Below are 22,216 nucleotides of genomic sequence, written 5' to 3'. Positions count from 1 at the left end.
GTACTTCCTGCTGCTCTGAGGGAAATGGGAACTAAAGGTTTGTCGTTTCTGAGGGTGAGAGGAAAGAGAGAATAGTCTAATTAAAAGTATTCTTTTTTTTACAGTTGTCAACACTTTATATGAGTACAGGAGGCTTGTGGGTCTTGCGAAAGGATATATGTGAGGCTGTGAAGATGTAAAGCAGCTATTCAGGAGGCTTGTGGGTCTTGGGAAAGGATGTATCTGAGATCCTGAAGATGTAAAGCAGCTGGCCTGTCTCTTGGCTAACAGTGTTTCCATTTGTTTTGTAGCAGAAGTCAAAGGAACTATCAAACCAAATTTTAAAATAAAAGCAGTTTTGGAACCTATGGCTGCCCTAGACAGTTGTTATAGTTCTGCAGTCGCACATTTTGGTTTTGTAAGAACAGTTGTTTTGTCTTGTTACGCAAGATCAGCAGTGGAGAACATCACAGAAGCAGTGAATGATGAACGACTTCATTGTCTCCATTTGCTTTTATTTAGACAGAGAAGTGTGATTTCTCTAGTATGGCGAAACAGCATTCAGTGGATTATGATGTTTAAAATCAAGTTGAAACTATAGTAGATTTTGGTAGAGATGACTTTAAATTGGTGATGCTGTTCACCTGAGACTGAAGTTTTAACTCTTCTTCGTTTTGTTCATTCCTCTAGCACTGGAGGATGTGGGTTTGATAAGGTGGTTGCTGGCAGTATGGGAAGGATTGTTAGCATTATGGGTTGCTTCTGCTGCAGGCTTTCTAGTTCCAGAAGACTGAAAAATCTGGAAATCTTTGCATGGTCTGTTGCATGTATGCCTGTTTCTACATACTTCTGTTGCTGAGTTGTCAGAGCAAAGATTTGTGTAGTCCACTGTCCCATCATAGACAGAGGCAGTAGGGAATGCTTAGGAAAAGAGTTTTAAAGGAACAGATTACGTAGTATGTTCTCCTCATCAATGCTTTAAGGACACACCCAACTGAAAGTTTCATCTGTCTTCCAGGGATTTTGTTTTGTTTGGATGTGACTGGAACGTGTGGGGTTTTTATGAATAAAGATTAGGTATCTTGGTCCTAGTGAAACTTTAAATGTCGTCTTGATTTAAAATCAAGTGACTATAAACTGCTATGCAAATTTTTATGAAAATACAGCCACGTTTTTGGGAAATGACGGTACAGAAATATATACGGCAACTAAAAAATCTGTTTAAAGACAGATGTGAACTCAGAAGGGTTAAGAAAGGTGGGGGCAAAATGAATAAACACAAGGAATGCAGAGGTAGAGGAGAAGAGCATTAGTAATGTGGGGCTCACTTGGAATTGTGGTAACATGGGTTTATTTCTAGAGTAGATACCATTTGACACTCTATTCTGCAAAAGGATTGTAATTTATGTTTCAGAGTACTTTTGTCTCAAGCCCCTTTTGTCCCCCTTTTCCTGTTTTTTAATTCACTAATGATCACATATCATTCACAGGTTCTAAGCTCTCCAGGAAAATCACATCCACGATAGAGTAGGTGACACACAGTTACCTAGTGACAATGTGCAGGTTGCTGTGAACCCGAAGGAGTCTCTGTATGTTTAGATTTAATAAACCATTCTCTAGTGAGTACAACACTACTTAAAAGAATACCATTCTCCATATTAAAGAGCTGTAGTAAAAGTATTTCTTAAGTCTCTGGTCTGCTATGACTCTTTGCTTTAAATGTGTTTTCGTGCATGCTTTAGTGACCACATCACTTAAAGTGATTTTTTGACTTAAAATGTCAAAGCTCATCGAGTGTTGTCATCTTACGAGAAATCCTATGTACTTTACACAAATTTAATCCTCACTTTTTTTTTTAATTGTGTGATCCAGTCACTGTGCAGTTGAACTACTGACTGACTGGGATTCACTGTTATTTTTCCCCTTATGTGAAATTTAAACTTACCATTAGTAAACAGGATTTTCTTTTGAATGCGAATACAGGCAGTCTGGGTGAATGGGTTCCCAGGTGCTTTGGGTGGCTGCGGGGACTGGTGGTGGTTGAGCAGGTGACACTGTGCACTGTGAGCTCTGAAGTTGCTCAGCGGTTACCGGCCATGGGTCAGGCACTCTTGGCTCCATGGTCAGGTATTGAGGGGAGGGGGAAAAACCAAAGCCAGCTGGATTTAAAAAAAAGACTTTCCCAAAATGTCATCTGTGACATACACATCATCTAATTGAAGGGCCTTGATGCTTGTCTCAAATTGTTTGTGCGGTTTCAATTTTCTTATTTTTCTGATATTACTGTCTAATATTTTAGCATTGTTAATAGATAAAAAAGTAATGAAGATGACTTGTATTTTACTAATACCTCAAGTGGGTTGTGTAGTTATAAACCCTTTCACCCCAGAGAAACTCTTTTTATAAGAGTTTTGCTAATTCATTGGAAACCCGAATTCGATAAGTAAATCGCATCCTTAATTATGCTGTCTTGGTCAGCAGAGCCATGGGAAAAACTTGCTACTTTTTCTGTATTTCTGCTGCATAGACCTCTAAATCTTACTTAAGGTGAAGAAAAAAAAAATAATAATAGCAGCCATTAAAAAAAAAAAAGACAGTAGAAAGCACTTGCTGAAGTAGTAAAAGCTGTCAGGTTGTTTTATTCCTTTTTTTTTCCAGATCAGATAAGTCAACTTGAAAGGTTAGCAGATCTCTAGCTTTATGCCAGCTGTTTCGGGTTCCTTTATTCATTTGTTTATTATGTACTTTCAAACAGAAGAACTGCAAATTGGTTGAATGAAATGGTTGCTATCCACTTGAGGAAGATACTGTCACGCGCAACCCATATCACTTAAATATGAATTTGTTTCACTGATGATCCTGCAGTCATCTTTGTGTGCACGAAATGCTGTCTCTTGATGTGATGAAGTAGTAGAGGCTGAGCCTTCCTGAACCGAGACCTCACCCTCCCCGTGCTTCCCAACTTGGGTTTGATTACAGTGTCACCCACCTCACCTCTAGCGCTGCCCTCACCCAGCTCTTTCTCCTGCCGAGCTCTTGTACCTGAGTACCCTTGCCTTTTGTAGACAACTTGTGGCAGATCTTCAGGAAGCTTGTAACAGTGTTTTGGGTTTTGGTTTTCCAGTGTTGGAGGGGGTTGGAACTTGTGTCTGATTTTCTGAACTTCCAGTGAGCAAAAGGCGTGCAACTTTGTTATGCTGAAATAAATCCTGTTGCAAGGTTGTGTGCTATGTTTACATTAATATAACCTTGGTCAGCTCATTTGATTGCCACGTGTACTCTTCACTGATAACGTAAAAATGAACTAAAATCCTTCCTTGTTAAATACAGAAGACTACTAACAAAACAAAGGTCTGTAATGCTAAATGTAATTGCTTTAAGACTATTTTTATTTTCATGATAACAGATTCTTTAAAAATGAGGCATGATATTTTACTAAGAGAACACCACTGATGTTCAAATCCTGTCGTCTCTTTAAGCAGTAATACTGATATTTATGAAGACTGATCACTTGCATTTTCTGTGTACAGAAGGGTTTCCTGGGCTGTGAGGTGCAGACCAGTCTAGTTGGGCGTGATAGCAGGAGTACTTGAATGTGACTTCAAGATATAACCAAGAGAAGCAGTTGTGTTGAACAGAAATTTCAGGATAGCTAAAGGTAAATGTTAATAAGAAGTAGGATTTGACCAGGACACAGTTTTTGACAGAAATAAATCTACAAATCATACATGCATACTTTACACAAATTTTGCTTATTAATTGTGTTATTCCACCACTGCTCAATCCTAAAGCAAGCTGGTGGCTTTAAATTTGATTCTCAGATTTTTAACATCCATGTTCTGCTTTTCAGAAAAAATTGGTAAGTTTGGTGTAATACAAGAGGCAGATTGTCTAGCAGAGCTTCTGGCCCATAGCACCCACTCTTTCCTTTCCTCCCCAGAGCAGTGGAGAGCTCGTACGCCTCCTGCCAGGATGGGAACTCTCCTTTGCTCTCTAGTTAGCCCAGAAACTTAATTTCTGCAGTATTTATTTTCAGTGAACGTTATCATAAATAGTTGTCGAGTGTGCCTGTGAAAGCATGGTTATTTTTCATGATGACAGTCATGCCACTTTAAAAAATACCTTGATTATTTTGTCTCTCAAATTTGTCTTGGACAAATCGAATGTCTTGATTTGAATTTTTTTTGGCTGAATGACAGTGATACTTTTTTACTTTATTGACAGTTTGCAATTCTTTATTTTGAATGGGCCCAAATCGTTCTTATTTTTCAGAATTGCCATTGCCAAACGTTTACTCAGATGACTCAGTGTGATTTTAAGTGGGTTGAAATACCATATTTTGTATCAAAATTCTTTTTAATGAAGTTTGGATAAGAATGTCATGTACTCATTGCAGGCAGACTTTGTGAATTACGTTTCTTCCATTGCAGTTTTCAGTAGCTAGAGGAGGGACTGTGTTCATGAATACTGCAGCTATGCTTAAAGAACAAACAATTTGATGCTTTCTTCACTGGATTGCATGTTCTCAGAATGAACCTTTGTCAGTCCAGGCTATTCTCTGCAGCGTGTCAGTTGGTGTTTTTCAGCAATGTGGAAACAGAACCACAGAGTGGTTTGCGTTGGGAGGGACTTTTAAAGCTCATCTAGTTCCAACCCCCTGCCATGGGCAGGGACACCTTCCACTAGACCAGGTTGCTCAAAGCCCCATCCAACCTGGCCTTGGACACTGCCAGGGAGGGGGCATCCACAGCCTCTCTGGGCAACCTGTACCAGTGCCTCACCACCCTCATCATAAAGAATTTCTTCATTATGTCCAATCTAAACCTACCCTCTTTCAGTTTAAAACCATTACTCCTTGTCCTACTATGTCCATGCTACTACAGGCCATGGTAAAAAGTCTCTCTGTCTTTCTTACAAGCCCCTTGTAAGTGTTTTAAGGCCACAGTAAGGTCTCCCTATAGCCTTCTCTTCTCCAGGCTGAACAACCCTGACTCTCTCAGCTTTTCTTCATATACATGTGCTTCTTCTTCTTAAGATATCCTAGGTTGCCTAATACTGAAAACTTCTAAGAAAGTTATCTCTATGGTATACAAAAGCTAAATTATATGTTTTTCTGTATTTCACGTTCCAAGAATGGAATAGTATTTCATATTCTTTCAGTGTATTTTTTGCTGGCTTAAAATATCTATAGTCTGGCTTCTTGATAATAAAATAATGCTATGAAAAACATAGTGTCACTGTTACTGTTAATTAAATACAAAACTATGTTAGAAAAACATGCTTTAAACTGCTTCTGTTTTAAATTCTACTTGACAGGAGCCCACCTGCTTGTTGTCCCCACCTGGCTGCTGTCTCTGTTCTCAGTTCAAAATCTTGTTTTCTCTGTTTCTGCCTGCCAGCTGCTGGCACTCAGCACTGGGGACAGCCTTGGAGCTAAAGCGGTAAAAAGGCTATTCCTTTTGGGACAAATCCAAAGTGCCAGTGTGCATTGCCAAAGATCCTGTGCCCAGTTTTAGGCTGGTAGGCTGGGTACAAACCTTTCTTTGGGTGTCGGTAGACTTTTGTAGAATGGTCCTGAAATACTTTTTTTTTTTTTCCCCCTCTAATAGTTAGCTTTCCCTAAGTTAACATGGGTAACTGCACGTGATGCTGATACAGGGGGACTGCATTTCTTTTCTATCTTGGGTCCCTTGTTTGGGAAAACTCAGTAACAGAGTTGCCTGCCTTGTCCACGACTATTCTGTCTTCATTAGGCTTCGTTATATACTTTCTCAGTTTTCTCATGGTTACCCTTTTACTTCATGGGGTATTCGCTCCTGAGTTAGCTCACCCTGGTGTGTGCCACTCTTCTTCTGAAGGCAAGTGTCCAGGCTTGTTGGCTGTGAAGCAGTGCTGGGTCTGAAGCCTTTTCTGGTCCAGACTGGTTTTCTTATTATTCCTCACTAATGAACCGGTAAACCTTAATGCAGATGGAAGAGGCAAACTGCTTTTCAGTGGAGCCCCCGTGCCGCTGTCTGTGACGTGACCTCGTGGGCTCTGCAGGGTGTTTGGCTGACACCTCCCCCTGGCAGCAGCACAATTGGGACAACTGGCAGCAGCAAATTTCCGCATAGTCTGTTTGCTTTTTGGGTTGTAAGAAGTGACATTCTCAAACTTTGAGCTGTTGTTTATAGCTGTCAAGAAGTGCGAAGGAGGAAAAGAACTTTTCGCAGTAGATTGAAATCAAAATTTCTCTGCAGGAGGGTTAGAGTGGCTTCCGTCACAGCATCATGAAAGCGAGTGAAGCCCTGGAGTCTGAGCATGCTACACAGCCTACAGTCAGCTAGTGATACCAGGCTTTGTAAACTGAGGAACTACGGTTCACTTTCACCGTATCTTTAGGCTTATGATGTAAGGGAATTTGGTCGGTGTCTCTCCTTCTTTGTGTTAGATAATTACATGAGTGGGTGGGACATCCATGCTTTGAACTGACTGTGGAGGATGGATTAAGGGGTCCTGTTCCTATGTAGTTGCTGAAAGAGGTAACTGATATTTGCACTTTTCCCAGTAAGTAGGAAGGAGTAAGAACTTTCTGCCTAGTCTTATTCATGAGGTGGCATCCTTGAATTTCATGTCTGTAGTTCTTAACGTTTAGTCTGCTCTTCAGTTTGGCTGAGTTCTTTATTAGGCATTAATGCATGATGCACATGAGGGCACCTGGCAGGACAAGTGGTGTAACAGAACATACTAAAGGGGAAGGAAAAAGGAGATGCAGAAAATACAGATGATGGTGGTGGTTCTGAATTAGAAGATTGGAGAGGGTAACTAATGACTATCCTGAATTAAGGATAGAAAAATATCAGTGTGTCCACACTCAGTAGTAGGTTCAAATTACAAAGGCCCTGGGTAAATTTTTCTGGCTGGGCATACGCGTTTTCAAATCTAGTTTAATACTTCATCTCCTCGTACTGCCAATGTGTTGGTTTCTCTCAAATCTTATCGTGACCTCCTTTTGAATAATTAAGGGAGTAGTCACGTGATAGTCATGGGAGGTGTCAGGATAAAGCTTTTCAGCAGTTGTTTAAAGATGCACATGATGTCCTTAATGATAAAATATTGAGCTAATTAGTCTTGTACATCTTGTATTTAAAGTCTGAAACACTGTTAATGACACCTATGTTTTTCCTTGTGTCTTTGGTGCAATTAATGTAAAACTACTTTAGTCCCAGTGTTCAGTGTTGAGAAACTCTGTGACCGTGCAACATACTTTTCATAACTTTGTGCTTGTATAACTCATTTAAGATTTATTCAGTGTGAGTAATTTATATTGTGTTTTGGATTATTAACTCCAGTGGAGAAACTGGGATGTGCTGATGAAGATTAGTTAGCTAAAAGGAGCTCTTCAAGAAATGTTTATGTATTTTTTTGTATGCAATGCATATTAATTTTTTTCTTTATTTTCATTTCTTACACTTTCTTTTTTTCAGCTGTCAAACGTTTGATGAAAGAGGCTGCAGAACTGAAGGATCCTACAGATCATTATCATGCACAGCCTTTGGAGGTTTGTTTCTCTATATGTTTGCAAGAGCTCGTAATTAGGCTGTGTTATATATACTCTTAAGTTCTCTGTATACATATGTATTTAAAATGTACATACTTGGATACTAGCAGACCGTTTGAAATTGATTCAGTTCTTTTTGTCCTATGGTGGAAATCAACAGCAGAATTCTACTGGAACAGTATTGTAGTTCCAGGTTGTTAGTGCAAATACATAATACTGGGTTTATGTTGCACCTGAGTAATTTTATCACACAGGTATAATATGTTTATTCCTCTCCTTCTTCCTGACATTAGATAAATGCATTATGTTTAAGTCAAGCTTTTTGCACCCAAACTTGACATCTGGCTCAGTTGCTGAGTTGCTCAACTCTGGTGGTTTGACCCTGGCTGGATGCTAGGTGCCCACCAAAGCCGCTCTATCACTCCCCTCCACAGCTGGACAGGGGAGAGAAAATATAAGGAGAGGCTGGTGGATCGAGATAAGGACAGGGAGAGATCACTCGCCAATTACCTTCATGGGCAAAACAGACTCAACTTGGGGAAAATTAATTTAATTTATTACCAATCAAATCAGAGTAGGACAATGAGAAATAAAACCAAATCTTAAAACACTTTCCCTCCCCCCCCCCCCCCCCCCCCCTTCTTCTCAGGCACAACTTCACTCCCAATTTTCTCTACCTCCTTCCCACCAGCAGTACAGCAGCACAAGGAGGTGAGGAGTGGGGGTTGAGGTCGGTTCATCCCACGTTATCTCTGCTGCTCCTTCCTCCTCACACTCTTCCCCTGCTCCAGCGTGGGGTCCCTCCTATGGGAGACAGTCCTCCACAAACTTCTCCAATGTGAGTCCTTCCCCCTACTTCTTAAATCTGTTCTCCCAGAGGCGCTACCACCATTGCTGATGGGCTTGGCCTTGGCCAGCAGTGGGTCCATCTTAGAGCTGGCTGGCATTGGCTCCGTTGGACATGGGGGAAGCTTATAGCAGCTTCTCACAGAAGCCACCCCCGTAGCACCCCCACTACCAAAACTTTGCCATGCAAACCTGGTACACTCAACAAAACACTTCAACCTAGGTGAACTATGAAGATTAACTATTTTGCATACAAAACCCCTGAAAAACGTAAATGGGTGCAATTCTGGATGCAATTCTGGATGCATTATAAGAGAGAATGTTTAGATTCCTCTTAAATACTAGCTTCCTGAAGTCTTCTAAACACTCAAGTTTTGGGGCTGAGAGGACAATGAAGTTCTGGTGGTTAGAAGCTTAAATAGAAACCCCTTCTTATTTCACTGGAATGATAAAAAAGGCAGTGTTCTGTGGTATTCAATTTGAGGGTTTGATTTAGCTTTTCATAGGAAGCCCTAGCACACTTAACATGCTTACAGAAAATAGCATGTTCCTAGGTGCTATCAAATATACCTCATTATTGACTAGTTTTTGTTTGTACCTTGTGTTTCCCCTTCCTATGGTGAAATGTAAGGTTTAATTCATGCTATTACTTGTAACTTACATGACTGTCTTATTTCTGGGTTAGAACAGTGACTCACTGGGAAGAGAACAGTGGCAGATGAAAGGAAATGCTGGAAATGTTGACAGTTACCTCCCATCCTTGAAAAAATTGTAACTAGGTGGGCAGTGACAGCCCTGTGATATCAGCGTTCAGCATTAGTTGAGAGATCTCATTCACTGACAGCAAGCCTCATATGGTCTCCTGTGCTAACAGTGGGAGTTGTCCTGCTTGTAAGTGTTCAGGAAGTTGTGGGCATCACGAGATCTGATACACAAAGCCAAACACAGAACCCCAAAGAAATAATGCTTAAAGAGAAGTTATATGTCCAATGAAAATAACATTCCAAATTTCAAAGTGTATCTGTTGTGCAGTAGGGCACAGTAGTTGTTCAAAATTGCTTATGGAGAAGCAAAAAAGGATGGGAATTCTCTGGGGTGTGAGTTGAGTCCCTGTGTTGACTTGGGCATGGAAGGAGCTTTGGGAAGGCTGTCATTAATGTTCTTTCTTGGCATGGGTCTCACCTCAGTTCTCCAGAAATTGTTATTTGCTGGGGCAAAACCCCAGTTTTCCCTTCGTTGACTCAGTTTTCCATCTGTTGGGTAATAAAACTTTTGTCATAATTGATACAACTAGAGTGAAGAGCTTGAATAATCAATTTGAGGGTTTCAGCAAAGCCATTAGGTAAGAAAATTACCAGAAAGCTACAATATTTTATCCTTTTAACCAGAATCTTAATACTGTGTTGGTTGTCTTACTCTCCTTTTGATTTTGACTTCTGAAAACTTCTGCTATGTACTTTCTTTAGCCTGTCCTTGTTCAAGGAATGGTGTTTAGTTGTCTTCTAATTTGACACGCTCTTCCTTCTTTTTTTTTTTCTTCTCCCTTTCTTGGGGGCATTTTAGGATAATCTTTTTGAATGGCACTTTACTGTTAGAGGCCCTCCAGATTCAGATTTCGATGGAGGGATTTATCACGGGCGAATAGTACTACCACCTGAATATCCTATGAAACCACCCAGCATTATTTTGCTGACGGTAAGCACGTTTACTAGTTTTTTCCTTTTTATGTGATCAATTTAACTGTAGGTGTCTGAGACACAGATTTTTGGCGTTTAAGATAATGTTATTTTTTAAGAAGGGTGGCATAATACAGTTAATGCTGCCCGTTTAAGACCAGAAGCCTTCCAAGGTGACTCTGGTATTCTGTAATTCTGGTATTCTGTAACATGAAGCTTTGTACCTAATAAATGGAAATTTCCTCCAGGAGTAATCACATTGCTGATGTGATTGTATAACCTTCTGTTCTCTCCATGGGCCCGCTTGGTCTCTGTTGGAGACATTGGTTGCATGTAGGAGGGCAGACATGCGGTTTGGGGCAAAGGCCCACATGTGTGTACGGTTTCACAGAGCTATCGCTTTTCAGGTGCTCTGCATGTGGTGTGTGGGTTACAGAAGCAACAGGAAAGCCACCATGTCACACTGGGACATGTGAGGTATCAGTTAAGGGTTTCTTCATGCATGAAGAGAGGCAGATGGCAGACTTCTTTGTTCAGAAAGCTGAATCCAAATTTTGTGAGGTTGGCAGTAATATAATTATGAAGTATTGTTTACATATAGATTTGTTCAACCATGATTTTTACAACTTGTAGCAAAAGCCAAGAGTTAACTTCCAGCATGTTTTGTTATATCCTCCTTCTTCCTTTGAAGGCCAATGGCAGGTTTGAAGTGGGGAAGAAAATTTGTTTAAGCATCTCAGGGCATCATCCTGAAACATGGCAGCCTTCATGGAGTAGTAAGTAACTATTATTTGGAAAATGTTACCCCCATGTTGTGGTTTAACCCCAGCCAGGAGCTAAGCACCACACAGCTGCTCACTCACTCCCACCCTCCCCGTCCCCCCCGTGGATATGGGGGAGAGAATTGGGAAAAGAAGTAAAACTCGTGGGTTAAGAATGGTTTAATAGAACAGGAAAGAAGAAACTAATAATGATAACACTAATAAAATGGCAACAATAATAATAAAGGATTGGAATGTACAAATGATGCACAGTGCAATTGCTCACCACCCGCCGATCGACAGCCAGTTAGTCCCTGAGCAGCAATTCCCCCTGTCCCCACTCCCCCCAGTTTATATACTGGTCATGACGTCCCATGGTATGGAATACCCCTTTGGCCAGTTTCGGTCAGCTGCCCTGGCTGTGTCCTGCGCCACCTTCTTGTGCCCCTCCAGCCTTCTCACTGGCTGGGCATGAGAAGCTGAAAGATCTTTGACTTTAGACTAAACACTACTTAGCAACAACTGAAAACTTCAGTGTGTTATCAACATTCTTCTCCTACTGAACCCAAAACATAGCACTGTACCAGCTACTAGGAAGACAATTAACTCTATCACCAGCTGAAACCAGGACACCCCATCAAGCAACTAGATCTTTAAAAAAATCTCACAAAGAGTGTTTATAGCAGAAGAGAAGACAGATTTTGAGGGAATAAAAGTATGGGAGAATTTGAGAAATGTAAAGTAGTGAAAGAGTGACATAGGATTTGGGAATGGTATTAAATCTGGAGTGAAAGGGTTGAGAAACTGAGGGGTGATAGTAAGCTCTTATTTATTTGGATGCACAAGCAGTAAGAATTCTCAGACTACTTAGAATATTCTTTGGTGGTTTTGTTTTGGGTTTTTAAATTGTTCTTATGTGAAAATACTTTAAATCTTATTACTTTACTCTGGTTTTGTATAATCCCTAAAACCAGCTTGAATATTGATAGTGGGGAGTGTGGTCAGCTTTTAATTTTGATGCTGTACTTCTGAACACTCAAGGGGAAGGCCAATATGGTCTGAGTTCAGAACAACGGAATGTTTTCTACCTTTTTTTTAAAGTTCCGTTATCACAGAAACTGAGAGTTGGCACAATTCATCCAAGGCAGTATTTCTGTGTTTATATAATCTTAGTTTTGCTGAGTACAGTACATCAGTTATTTCTTTGGATATCAGTTGTGCTTTTAAAATATGTTGGTAAGATCTTGGGAATTTTCTACCAGACCACTCTTCAACTTTTGTAAAATCTCCTTTTTTTTCAAAGAGTAGAAAATACTGTCCTCTAAGTAGGACATGTAAATATCCTGTCTCTGTTTTGTGGTACTTATCTTCATGTGATATTTATTTACCAAATCTACTAGCAAAGTGTCTTGAATTCTTAAATTTCATGACTATGTAAAATAAAATTGAAGGATAGATACTGTCAAAAGAGATGTTTTAGATGACAATTCTGTTATGAACTGTTATTAGTATTTTTAAGTAAGCTCCTTCCCCGGCATGATGACATAAAAGGAACAAATTCTGTGGTACACTGCATAAAAGAAAACCACTGAGCTTCTATGCACTAAACTGCAGAAACTGTGTCTAGTAGAAAGCACGCACAAAAAGAAGAATGCCTTATGAATCCTCCTCTTCCCCTCCCTCCCCATTTATATGTTAATTCTCCCTTACCTTTTTTTTCTTCAGAACCCATTTTAAAGTCTGGAACTCTAATTATTGTATTGATGCAACATTTTTGTGACAACTTATCTTTTCTTCTCTGTGTTGGCTGATGGAAGAATAAGGCCTCACCTTTCATTTATAATTTGAAGTTAAAAAAATGAAGAAAGCCTTGCTGTGTACCAAAAATCCCAGTGCTGCTTGTATGAAATTCAGACTACTCCTTTGGACAAAATGAAGTTTTGCAGGCAGAACTGCAACTTTTCTATACTGAGTGTAGAGTGAGATGAAATATCAGTTGTTTCTGCAACCTTGTTTGTATCTCTGTTTTCCCATTTTAGTAAGAACGGCTTTACTAGCTATTATTGGATTTATGCCAACCAAAGGTGAAGGAGCAATAGGATCTCTGGATTATACACCAGAAGAAAGAAGAGCCCTTGCAAAGAAGTAAGCACTAAGTTTGTTACTGTAGGTACATATATACATATATATATACACACAAACACACTGTCTTTTAGGGTGAGGCATTGAGTAGAAAGTCAAGTCATTTCAATCTGTTCTTTTGCATTTATTCCAAATATAAAAAAAGTTCTATGCTTTGTGTGTGCATGTATATATATATTCTCCCCCCCCTCCCCCCCCAACATTGTGCAAACTCAGAACTTACAATTAAACAAAATACTTCGAGAGGGCTGTGTTCCTTCCAGCATTGTGTGGTCAAATTAGAGGTTCATCTGAAATTCAGGCTTAGAGATGTAATTAACATTGTGATACAGTGGTAACTGCAGTGTGGAGGGAAAATGAGTATGATGGAATTGATAGTAAGTGTAAGTGGGGGACAAAACAACCAAAATAATGATGCATCATTTCCCTTAAGTAAATAATAATAATGATGATGATGATGATGATGAAACAACAACTAAAAAGTCTGAAGCAACTGTTTCTGAATGATTTTTAGGAAATTAACTTGGAAATTAACTTAAACTTAGATTTGTGATTATGATGAAATGATTAGCTTCATAGACAAAGGGAAAGCAGTGGATGTTGTTTATCATGACTTTAGCAAGGTTTTGATGCTTCTTCCTTAGTATCTTCAGAAAAAACTCATGAAGTACAGCCTAGTTAAGTGGGGTCCATAATCTAGATTAAGAAGTGGCTGAGCTGCCTGGCTCAAAGGATTGTGGTAAACAGCACAAAGTCCAGCTGCAGAACGGTCACTACTGGTGTGCTCCAGGGGTCAATACTGGGGCCAGTGCTATTCAGTGTCATTCATGACCTGGATGATGGGACAGAGTGCAGCCTCAGCAAGTTTGCAGATACAAAACTGGGAGGAGTGGCTGGTACACCAGAAGGTTGTGGTGCCATCCAGAGGGACCTCAATGGGCTGGAGGAGTCTCGATAAGTTGAACAAAGAAAAGAGCAAAGTTCTGCCCCTGGAGAAGAATAACACCAGCCAACCAGCTGGAAAGGAGCTTGGAAGGGGAGGACCTGGGGACCCTGGTGGACACCAAGCTGATCATGAGGCAGCAATGTGCCCTTGCAGCAAAGAAGTAATGGTATCCTGGGCTGCATTAGGAAGAATGTTGCCAGTAGGTTGAGGGAGGTGATCCTTCCTCTGTACCCAGCACTGCTGAGATGTCTGGAGCGCTGGGTCCGGGTTGGGGCTGTGTCTGGGTCAGGGTACAAGAAAGATACGGACTTACTGGAGTGAATCCAGTGCAGTACCATGAAGGTGATTGAGGGGCTGGAACATGGCTCATACAAGGAGAGGCTAAGAGAGCTGGGAGTTTCAGCCTGAAGAAGAGAAGGCTTAGGGGGATCTTATCCATGTGTACAAATATCTGAAAGGAAGTTGTAAAGAAGGCAGAGCCAGGCTCTTGTGAGTGGCATCCAGCGACAGGATGAGGCAATGGGCACAAACTGAAACACACAAAATTCAATCCGAATGCAAGAAAACAGGTTTTTTACTGTGAAGATGGTCAAAGCGCTAACACAGGTTGCCCAGAGAGGTGGTGGAGTTTCTATCCTTGGAGGCATTAAAAATGTGACTGGAAACAGACCTGAGCAATGTGCTCTGTTTGGCCCTGCTTTGAGCAGGGAGACTGGACTAAATGATCTCCAGAAGTCCCTCCCAACCTCAACTATTCTGTGATTATCCTTAAATGAAATCTTATACCTGTGGGGTTTTTTTGGTCTTTCTACTTTCCCGTCTGGGAAGGAGAAGGTACTTGAAGGGCCTTATCTCTATGTAATAAGCAAAGTTACTGTTTTCCAAATTGTAACTAGCACATTATTTGGCTCAGAGTACAGGCAGAATAAGCTCACACCTGCCTACAAATTGGAAGCCGCAACTTTCCTGTTAGCGTGGTACTGAGTCAAAGCTAATAAACACTGCTGAGAAGGTAGGGTTTTGTGGGTTGGTCTTGGTACTGTACTATCAAGGCTGTGTGGTTTCTCATTGTCCTGGAGAGCTGCCTGCAGTATGCCCTATAGACAAATTATGTGTGCAGGGGAGGAAAGGCAAGTGCTCTTGCAGAAGCTGAAATTCCTGGATTTAAGGTTCAAGCTTCTGGGTCCAATTAAATATTTGTAATAATAGTTAGGTCTTTATAATTTACAATTTTAATTTGCTGCAGGTATAAAGTAAGTTTTAAAATGTAACAAATTATTAATAAAATATAGATAATAGCAATATGCAAGTCAGTTGTTAATACTTTCCTAAACGACATGAGAGAATGTGTATTTGTAGTATAGATAATTCTCAACATACTTTTTCAAGACAGTGTGATTTGGGGCAGGGGGAAGTACTTTTAAGCTACTGGTCTTGACGCCACTTGTCTTTCTGTGGATTGTTTTGCAAATAGTTTGTTTAAACAAGCACACAAGAACGTTATGAGAACATGCTATTCTGAGCGATGTCATTTGTGGCCAGGTCACAAGACTTCTGTTGTGAAATGTGTGGCACATCTATGAAGACAGCCCTCTTACCACTAACATCCGGAAGTGTGTCAAGCCAGGCGGACAAGGAGGCTAAAGAACTTGCCAGGCAAATTAGCTTCAAGGTGAAGTCACTGTTTAAACTTTTATCTCTGTTGTATAGAATAAAAAAAAAAAGGGGGGGGGGGGGGTGAACTTGTAAATTTTAGAAACATTCTTCATTTCATAAACCTTCATCGATCACTACATGGAAACCTGATTTTTTAGGATAGTCTGAAAGAGGAAAATAGGAGTGGATCTCTTGCAATGAGCCAGTTAATAAATTGTGCATCTCAAGCACTGATTGATTAGTTTTAATTTCAGTGGTGAGCATTGTGATAAGAACTGCATAACTATGTTGCTTTTATTTCTATTTTTTCCATCACTAATAACTTGATTAAATTCTCCAGAATTAGCCTTATCATAAAAGTGTTAGGAAAGTTTGGGCAACGCTAACCTAAATTTTTTTTCCTTTGTGATTCCCCCCCACCCCCTCTTCTGGCTTATGGAAGGAATAAAACATATTCCTACTGAAAAATGGTTGCAAATTCTTTTGAATTACACTGCAGCTGAAGATACTGAAAGTTGAACTCTGGAATGGAAGTTGCCGTTACCCAGAAATGTGTTCTCTAGCTTGTGTTTCAGTGAAAGTAAGGTTTGTTTAGCCAAATATGTGCCTTAGAAAATTGCATGTCTTGCATGCACAGTGTTGTTTTTCACTGGGTTTTCCTCTAAACTCTTAAATCAGCCACTAAGGAAGACTGCTGTGCATGAGGGCAGGGAACTACAGTGAAATACATTATGACAATGTGGCATTGGTGCAGAATATATCCTCACTAAGGTCAGGATGCTAATATGTCCTGTTTTACCACTGATGTTCTCCTAACACTGTCCTAAAGACTACTGTTTTTTTTGTGTGCGTGCCATGAGAGTAAAGATTGCCTGAGCATTACTGCCAGTTTTTCAGGACCTGCATATTCCTGTGCGATCTCACATCTAGACATGTTGACATGGTTGGATCTGTGTGTAATAATGCTTATAATAAAAACATATCAAAATATTTTACAAAGATGAAGAGATACAGGGACAGAGTTTTAAAGTTGAGCTACTCAGAGAAGCAATGGACTGCCTGCTCCTGCCTTTTTTACAATATATATGGGTTAAAAAGTATAGGATTAATTTTTACTTAAGAACTGCTAATTTTCACAGAAATTCTAAAAATATCAGAGTATAATTTTTTTTAGAAAGAACTCTTAACTTGCATTTCATACCTTTTTCAGTTTTAAAATGAAAGACTTGGGGACATCAATCTCTAAAGAATATTGGTGCGTCCCATGTATCCACATACTTAACTCCACTTCCTAAGAACAAGCACTCAGCAAGGGAAAAATGAACAAAAGCCTCAGGTTTCTACAGCCTTTTCCAATCCATTGTGGGTTTTTTACAAGGTAAATCAAGTCTGTCCTCTGGTTGCACCTTCCCTCCGTTTCTCAAATAAAATTTTAGGGGGTTGGGGTTTTTTTAAGCTTCCTGCTTCTCTGCTTAGCTTGACTTTGTTATTGTTTGATGTTCGGCTGAGGCATTCAATTGATGTGTTTGTAGTAAACTAATAGTATGAATTACTAGCAGGGAATACAAAATTTTTTTATCATTTGGATATATTCCATGTCAATTTATGGAGTAAGATTTAACATCAGACTGCTGATTGAGTGTGTAATTTGAGAGCGCCTCTCTATTAGGAAACATACTAGCAGTCTCTGCATTATCTTTATCCTTAAAGAAGAGATATCCTAACTTTTTCTTGATTATGCTAGGATTACGAGAAATTATTTCATACCAGCCTTAAGCAAAATGGTAACTTATAAAAAACCCCCATGTGTGGTATTGAGAAAGGAATATGAAATTCAGGAGAAAAAAATAACAAACCACATTTCCTCATTACAGTTTTCCTGCTTCTATGAGCCTCCACCTTTATTCCTGTCTGGCTTAATACAACATTACTTTTTTTTATCAACTTTACATTGACTTGCAAATTGTTTTGTCCATTTTAGGTGCTATATGCCATAAATTCCATTCGGGTTTAATAAAAAAACAAAACCCAAAAGATAGACAACTAATAGCATACGCATTACTATAAAACAATATGGTTTATCTACATGTTGCCATCACAAGGCATATTTTGCAGTAGAATCAGTTCTCCACTCACCCTCATTATTATTTTTAAATTTGTTGTGGTGGATAGACCCTGGTTGGACATCAGGTGCCCACCAACGCTGCTCTATCACTCCCCTCCTCAACTGGACAGGGGAGAGAAAATATAATGAAAGGCTCATGGGTCAAGATAAGGACAGGCAGAGATCACTCAGTAAGTACCGTCACAGGCAAAACAGACTCAACTTGGGGTCAAGATAAGGACAGGCAGAGATCACTCAGTAAGTACTGTCACAGGCAAAACAGACTTGACTTGGGGAAATTCGTTTAATTTATTACCAATCAAATCAGAATAGGGTAATGAGAAATAAAACCAAATCTTAAAAAAACCACCGTCCCCCACCCCTCCCTCCTCCCCAGGCTCAACTCCACTCCTGATTTGCTCTACCTCCTCCTCCACAGTGGCACAGGGGGACAGGGAATGGGGCTTCGGGTCAGTTCATCACACGTTGTCTCTGCCGTTCCTTCCTCCTCAGCGGGAGGACTCCTCACGCTCTTCGTCTGCTCCAGTGTGGGGTCCCTCCCTCCCATGGGAGACAGTCCTCCATGAACTTCTCCAAAGTGGGTCCTTCCCACAGGCTGCAGTCCTTCACAAACTGCTCCAGCGTGGGTCCCTTCCACAGGCTGCAGTCCTTCAGGCACAGACTGCTCCAGCGTGGGTCCCCCACGGGGTCACAAGTCCTGCCAGGAAACCTGCTCCAGCGCAGGGTTCCCACAGGGTCACAGCCTCCTTCGGGCACCCACCTGCTCCGGCGTGGGGTCCTTCCCGGGCTGCGGGTGGAGATCTGCTCCACCGTGGAGCTCCCTGGGCTGCAGGGGCACAGCCTGCCTCACCATGGTCTTCATCATCACAGGCTGCAGGGGAATCTCTGCTCCGGCTCTTGGAGCATCTCCTCCCCTCCTGCACTGACCTGGGGGGCTGGAGGGCTGGTGCTCTCACATCTTCTCACTCCTCTCTCTGGCTGAAGTTCCTGCTGCGCAGGGCTTTTTCCCCCTCTCTAAATCTGTTCTCCCAGAGGCACTACCACAGTCACTGATGGGCTCAGCCTTGGCCAGCAGCGGGTCCATCTTGGAGCCAGCTGGAATTGGCTCTGTCAGACATGGGGGAAGCTTCTAGCAGCTTCTCACAGAAGCCACCCCTGTAGCCCCTTCTGCTACCAAAACCTTGCTGCGCAAACAAATACATATGTTCATCTTCTTTCCTTGAAGGTAAGGCCTGAGAATAGAGAGACTAGGTGACAAAAAAGATAGTTCAGTTCTGGGAACTTTCAAGTCCTTTATTGTTTTGAATGCTAGTCTGACTTCAGTCTAGCATACTAGACTTAGTACTTTAATAAACTAAAATAAATCAAATTCACATTTTGTAGTTTATGTGCTTTATAGAGATTAACAGTAAAGATGAAATGAGCTTTTCTTGGAAAAAGCAGAAGTATGTAAAGCAGTGATCACAGTTTCCAGGGAAGCAACTTACAACTGGATATGGGAAAGGGAAATTCACCCTGCGGGTTGGAGATGCTCAAAAGTTGACTGAACATGACTCTGCTTTGAGGAGGGGGTTGGACCAGGTGACATCTAGAGGTTCATTGCAGCATAAATTATTCATATTCCTGTGTTGCTTTGTTGCTAGTCCATATTTAAGTCATAACTTGTCCTGTCTAATGTTAAAGTTCATAATAGTCAAGTGCAAAAGGAAAGCAGTTTTGTCAGTTTGTAAGTGTTTTTAAATGTTAAATTAATGTTCAGGTTGTTTCATTGACATATTTTTCAGATTCTCCTGAGGTAATATACATCAAGAGACAGGGAATTTAATTTCCTCACACAAAATACTATCATGAAAGAACATTATTATCTTGTGATCTTATTAGCTTGCTATCGGCGTAGCTGGTTGTTTTCTAATACACTGTATTTCTTACTACTACTACCACTACTTATATCTGCATTTGAAGACAGGTATTAGATTTGGAATAGTCATCTTTACAATAAATTGAGATCTAGATATATGACTTGGGAGATGACTTGCTTGCTGATAAAAATTGATCTTGTTATGACTTTTTTTTTTTTAAAATGTGTATACATTTTTAAGTGTTTCAGTCCAGGACTATGATGTTGTGTCCTTTTCTATTCCCAAGGGATTATTGCAGACATATATACTGTTTTAACAAGAGGTTCGTTCATGGTCTTCTACATGTTACTACTGATCTCTTGTCTGAAATTTCTAAAAGCGTGAAACCTAAATTCTGGGAATTGAATGCTTATTTGACATTTTATAAATGTGTACAAAAGCACTATTATAAGACTTGTGTTTTTTTCTTTTGCTCTGCCTGTGCTGAAATTTAAATAGTGGAAACTGAGGTATGCGTGCCTGACACAGTGTAGTGCCATGCATATATGTCCACTCTGGCTGTGAGGCAACTTCACTATTAGAACCAGTATAGCCACATTCAATTAGGACTTACTGGAGGCTAGTTAGCCCTGCTGAGAAACAGGCTATATTAGTTCACTTGTAACAACAGTAGTCAGCATTCACTTAAGGACATGAGAAACAAAAGTTTTAAAAAATGGTTTTATTTCTGGCATAATGTTGTCCTGGATTTTCTAAAGAATTTTCTTTTTTGCTCTATACATCTGTGTGTTTTTTGAATGTTATACCTGTTGTTATATGCAAACAAAATTATTTTTTAAACTGATATTTGCACATCTATAGTCTTATTTCTAAAGAATGAGAATTTTTTAATTGCTGGTATATAATTAAACTGCAGTTGGCGTACTTGATTATTACATTTCAGTAAGTCTCATATTCGCCATGCGTTAAAACACACATTCCAAAATAAGCCAGATCTTTTTGGAGGACCTTTGATCTTGTTTCTGAAGCATACATATGTACTCCTTGTAGGCAGAAGTCAATGCATCCAGGAAGCCTGATGCTGGGCCCTCAAACATTTCAGGATTGAACCACTCTGCAGCTTCACGTGAGCCCCAGCAGGATGGTGCAGCTAGAGCATTCCAGGATCCAACAAGTGCAACGGTATGGTCTGTCTTTGAACTCTATCAGCGCAAGGGCAGGCATAGTCTGAACATGAAATCGGTACTGTTAAGCTGATTGGAGTTTTCATTAAGAGTATGTAGTTCATACATTTCTTCTAGAACTTCTGCATACTTCTATATAAAATCTACATGTAAACTTAGCAAGTAGTATGCTGATCACTTTTAGAAATAGCAGTCTCTCTGCTTTCACTTCCTTCTCTTAAAAACAATAAATAATGTTCTTTTAGCAATTCTTGTTCCCACTAGTTCCTTTAATGTATGTGTTAACAGTTCATTAAAATATTATGGTGTCTGAAGTACTACAATTTACCATCTGCATAATATATCATGGGTTTTTGCAATAGAATTCTTAGCCAGAGGCAAAAAAAGTTTCAGTGATACTTTGTAGCTTTTAAATATTAATTAAGGCTATCTTCCTGGTTCTTATAACCTATTAAGTAAATCTGACTAAAATATTCTTACCATTTGAAGTGTGACACTTACGTTTTAATGCTAGGTGTAGGGCTTACATAATGGTTTCGGAAGTGACCGAGGCCTGGTGGTGGGCCAAGGCAGCTGCTGTTATGACTGTGGCAAATGCAATCTAAATTCACTGATAAATTGCAGGCAAATCCCAGCTAAGCTGTCTCTTTTAGGGAGGATGGGGCTGCAGATCATTTAAAAAAACTAAAACACGTCAAATAACGTCAGACCATCTGTTGCGTGTTTGCAACATATTTTCAAGCTATGTAGAAATATAAACATGCTAATAGCATACTTTTTCCCCCCAATAGGGATTTTTCCAGATTGTTCAGGATTTAATAAACCATTTTATTTTATTCTTCTTATTACAAATCCTGGCTAATATAGTAGACCTAGCCAAAATACCAAGGCATTGCTAGCATTTTCTTGAGGAAAAAGAGACTGATTTTTTTTTTTTTATTAATCCCATTTCCAAGAAATTCGTTTTAATCAGTTATGCTGATTTGGTAACTAATGATTAACTTAATTTTCAGCAGAACAGTCCCATATGAAATGAGACCTTTAACCATATAAATGTGTGTAAAAATATATGTGATAAACTGTAAATAAAGATACGTGGATTTGTGTTTTAAGGGATCGGACTGTCACACTCAGGATTGTTAGTTTGAGTTTGAAGCAATACCTGTGTGTCTGAGCTGCCACATTTTGAGCGTTAGGAATCTTCTGGAGCCATTGGGGAGTGAAAACTTAGAGCCACACAGTGGAAGAAAGAAATGCGTAACAGGAAAGACTATTTTAAAGAATTTGAGCTTGCTATTTTTGTGTTCTTATTCATGCAAAAGTTAATAGAAATCTCAAAGTAGGGGGCCGGAGGCCTTGCTCTGCTAATAGATATGAAAAAGTATTCATGCAAACCTCAGACCCTTTCTACTCAGCTGGGCTTCTTGCATGTGTAAAATCAGTTTGTTGGGTTAGTTCTTGTTGTGTAAAGACCTAATTCTATCTTACTAAGTTGTAAGTGT

The 22,216-nt window shown here is 40.0% G+C and overlaps 1 protein-coding gene across 3 annotated transcripts in view; it reads left to right on the top strand.

Annotated features, from left to right (window-relative positions):
• UBE2J1 (ubiquitin conjugating enzyme E2 J1) overlaps nt 1-22,216 on the top strand; it is a 44,967-nt gene that overhangs the window by 15,858 nt on the left and 6,893 nt on the right. For all 3 annotated transcript variants that reach the window (XM_049818361.1, XM_049818360.1, XM_049818359.1), the window contains exons 2-7: nt 7,446-7,519; nt 9,929-10,060; nt 10,733-10,817; nt 12,842-12,947; nt 15,433-15,562; nt 20,581-20,712. In XM_049818361.1, coding sequence (XP_049674318.1) covers nt 7,460-7,519; nt 9,929-10,060; nt 10,733-10,817; nt 12,842-12,947; nt 15,433-15,562; nt 20,581-20,712 — 645 coding nt within the window. In that variant the 5' untranslated portion in view covers nt 7,446-7,459. The remainder of the gene's footprint in view (nt 1-7,445; nt 7,520-9,928; nt 10,061-10,732; nt 10,818-12,841; nt 12,948-15,432; nt 15,563-20,580; nt 20,713-22,216) is intronic.

This window comes from Accipiter gentilis, chromosome 15, assembly GCF_929443795.1.
Source record: "Accipiter gentilis chromosome 15, bAccGen1.1, whole genome shotgun sequence".
NCBI lineage: Eukaryota > Metazoa > Chordata > Aves > Accipitriformes > Accipitridae > Astur > Astur gentilis.
Note: the sequence above shows the minus strand (reverse complement) of the source record. Positions and strands in the feature narration are given on the sequence as shown.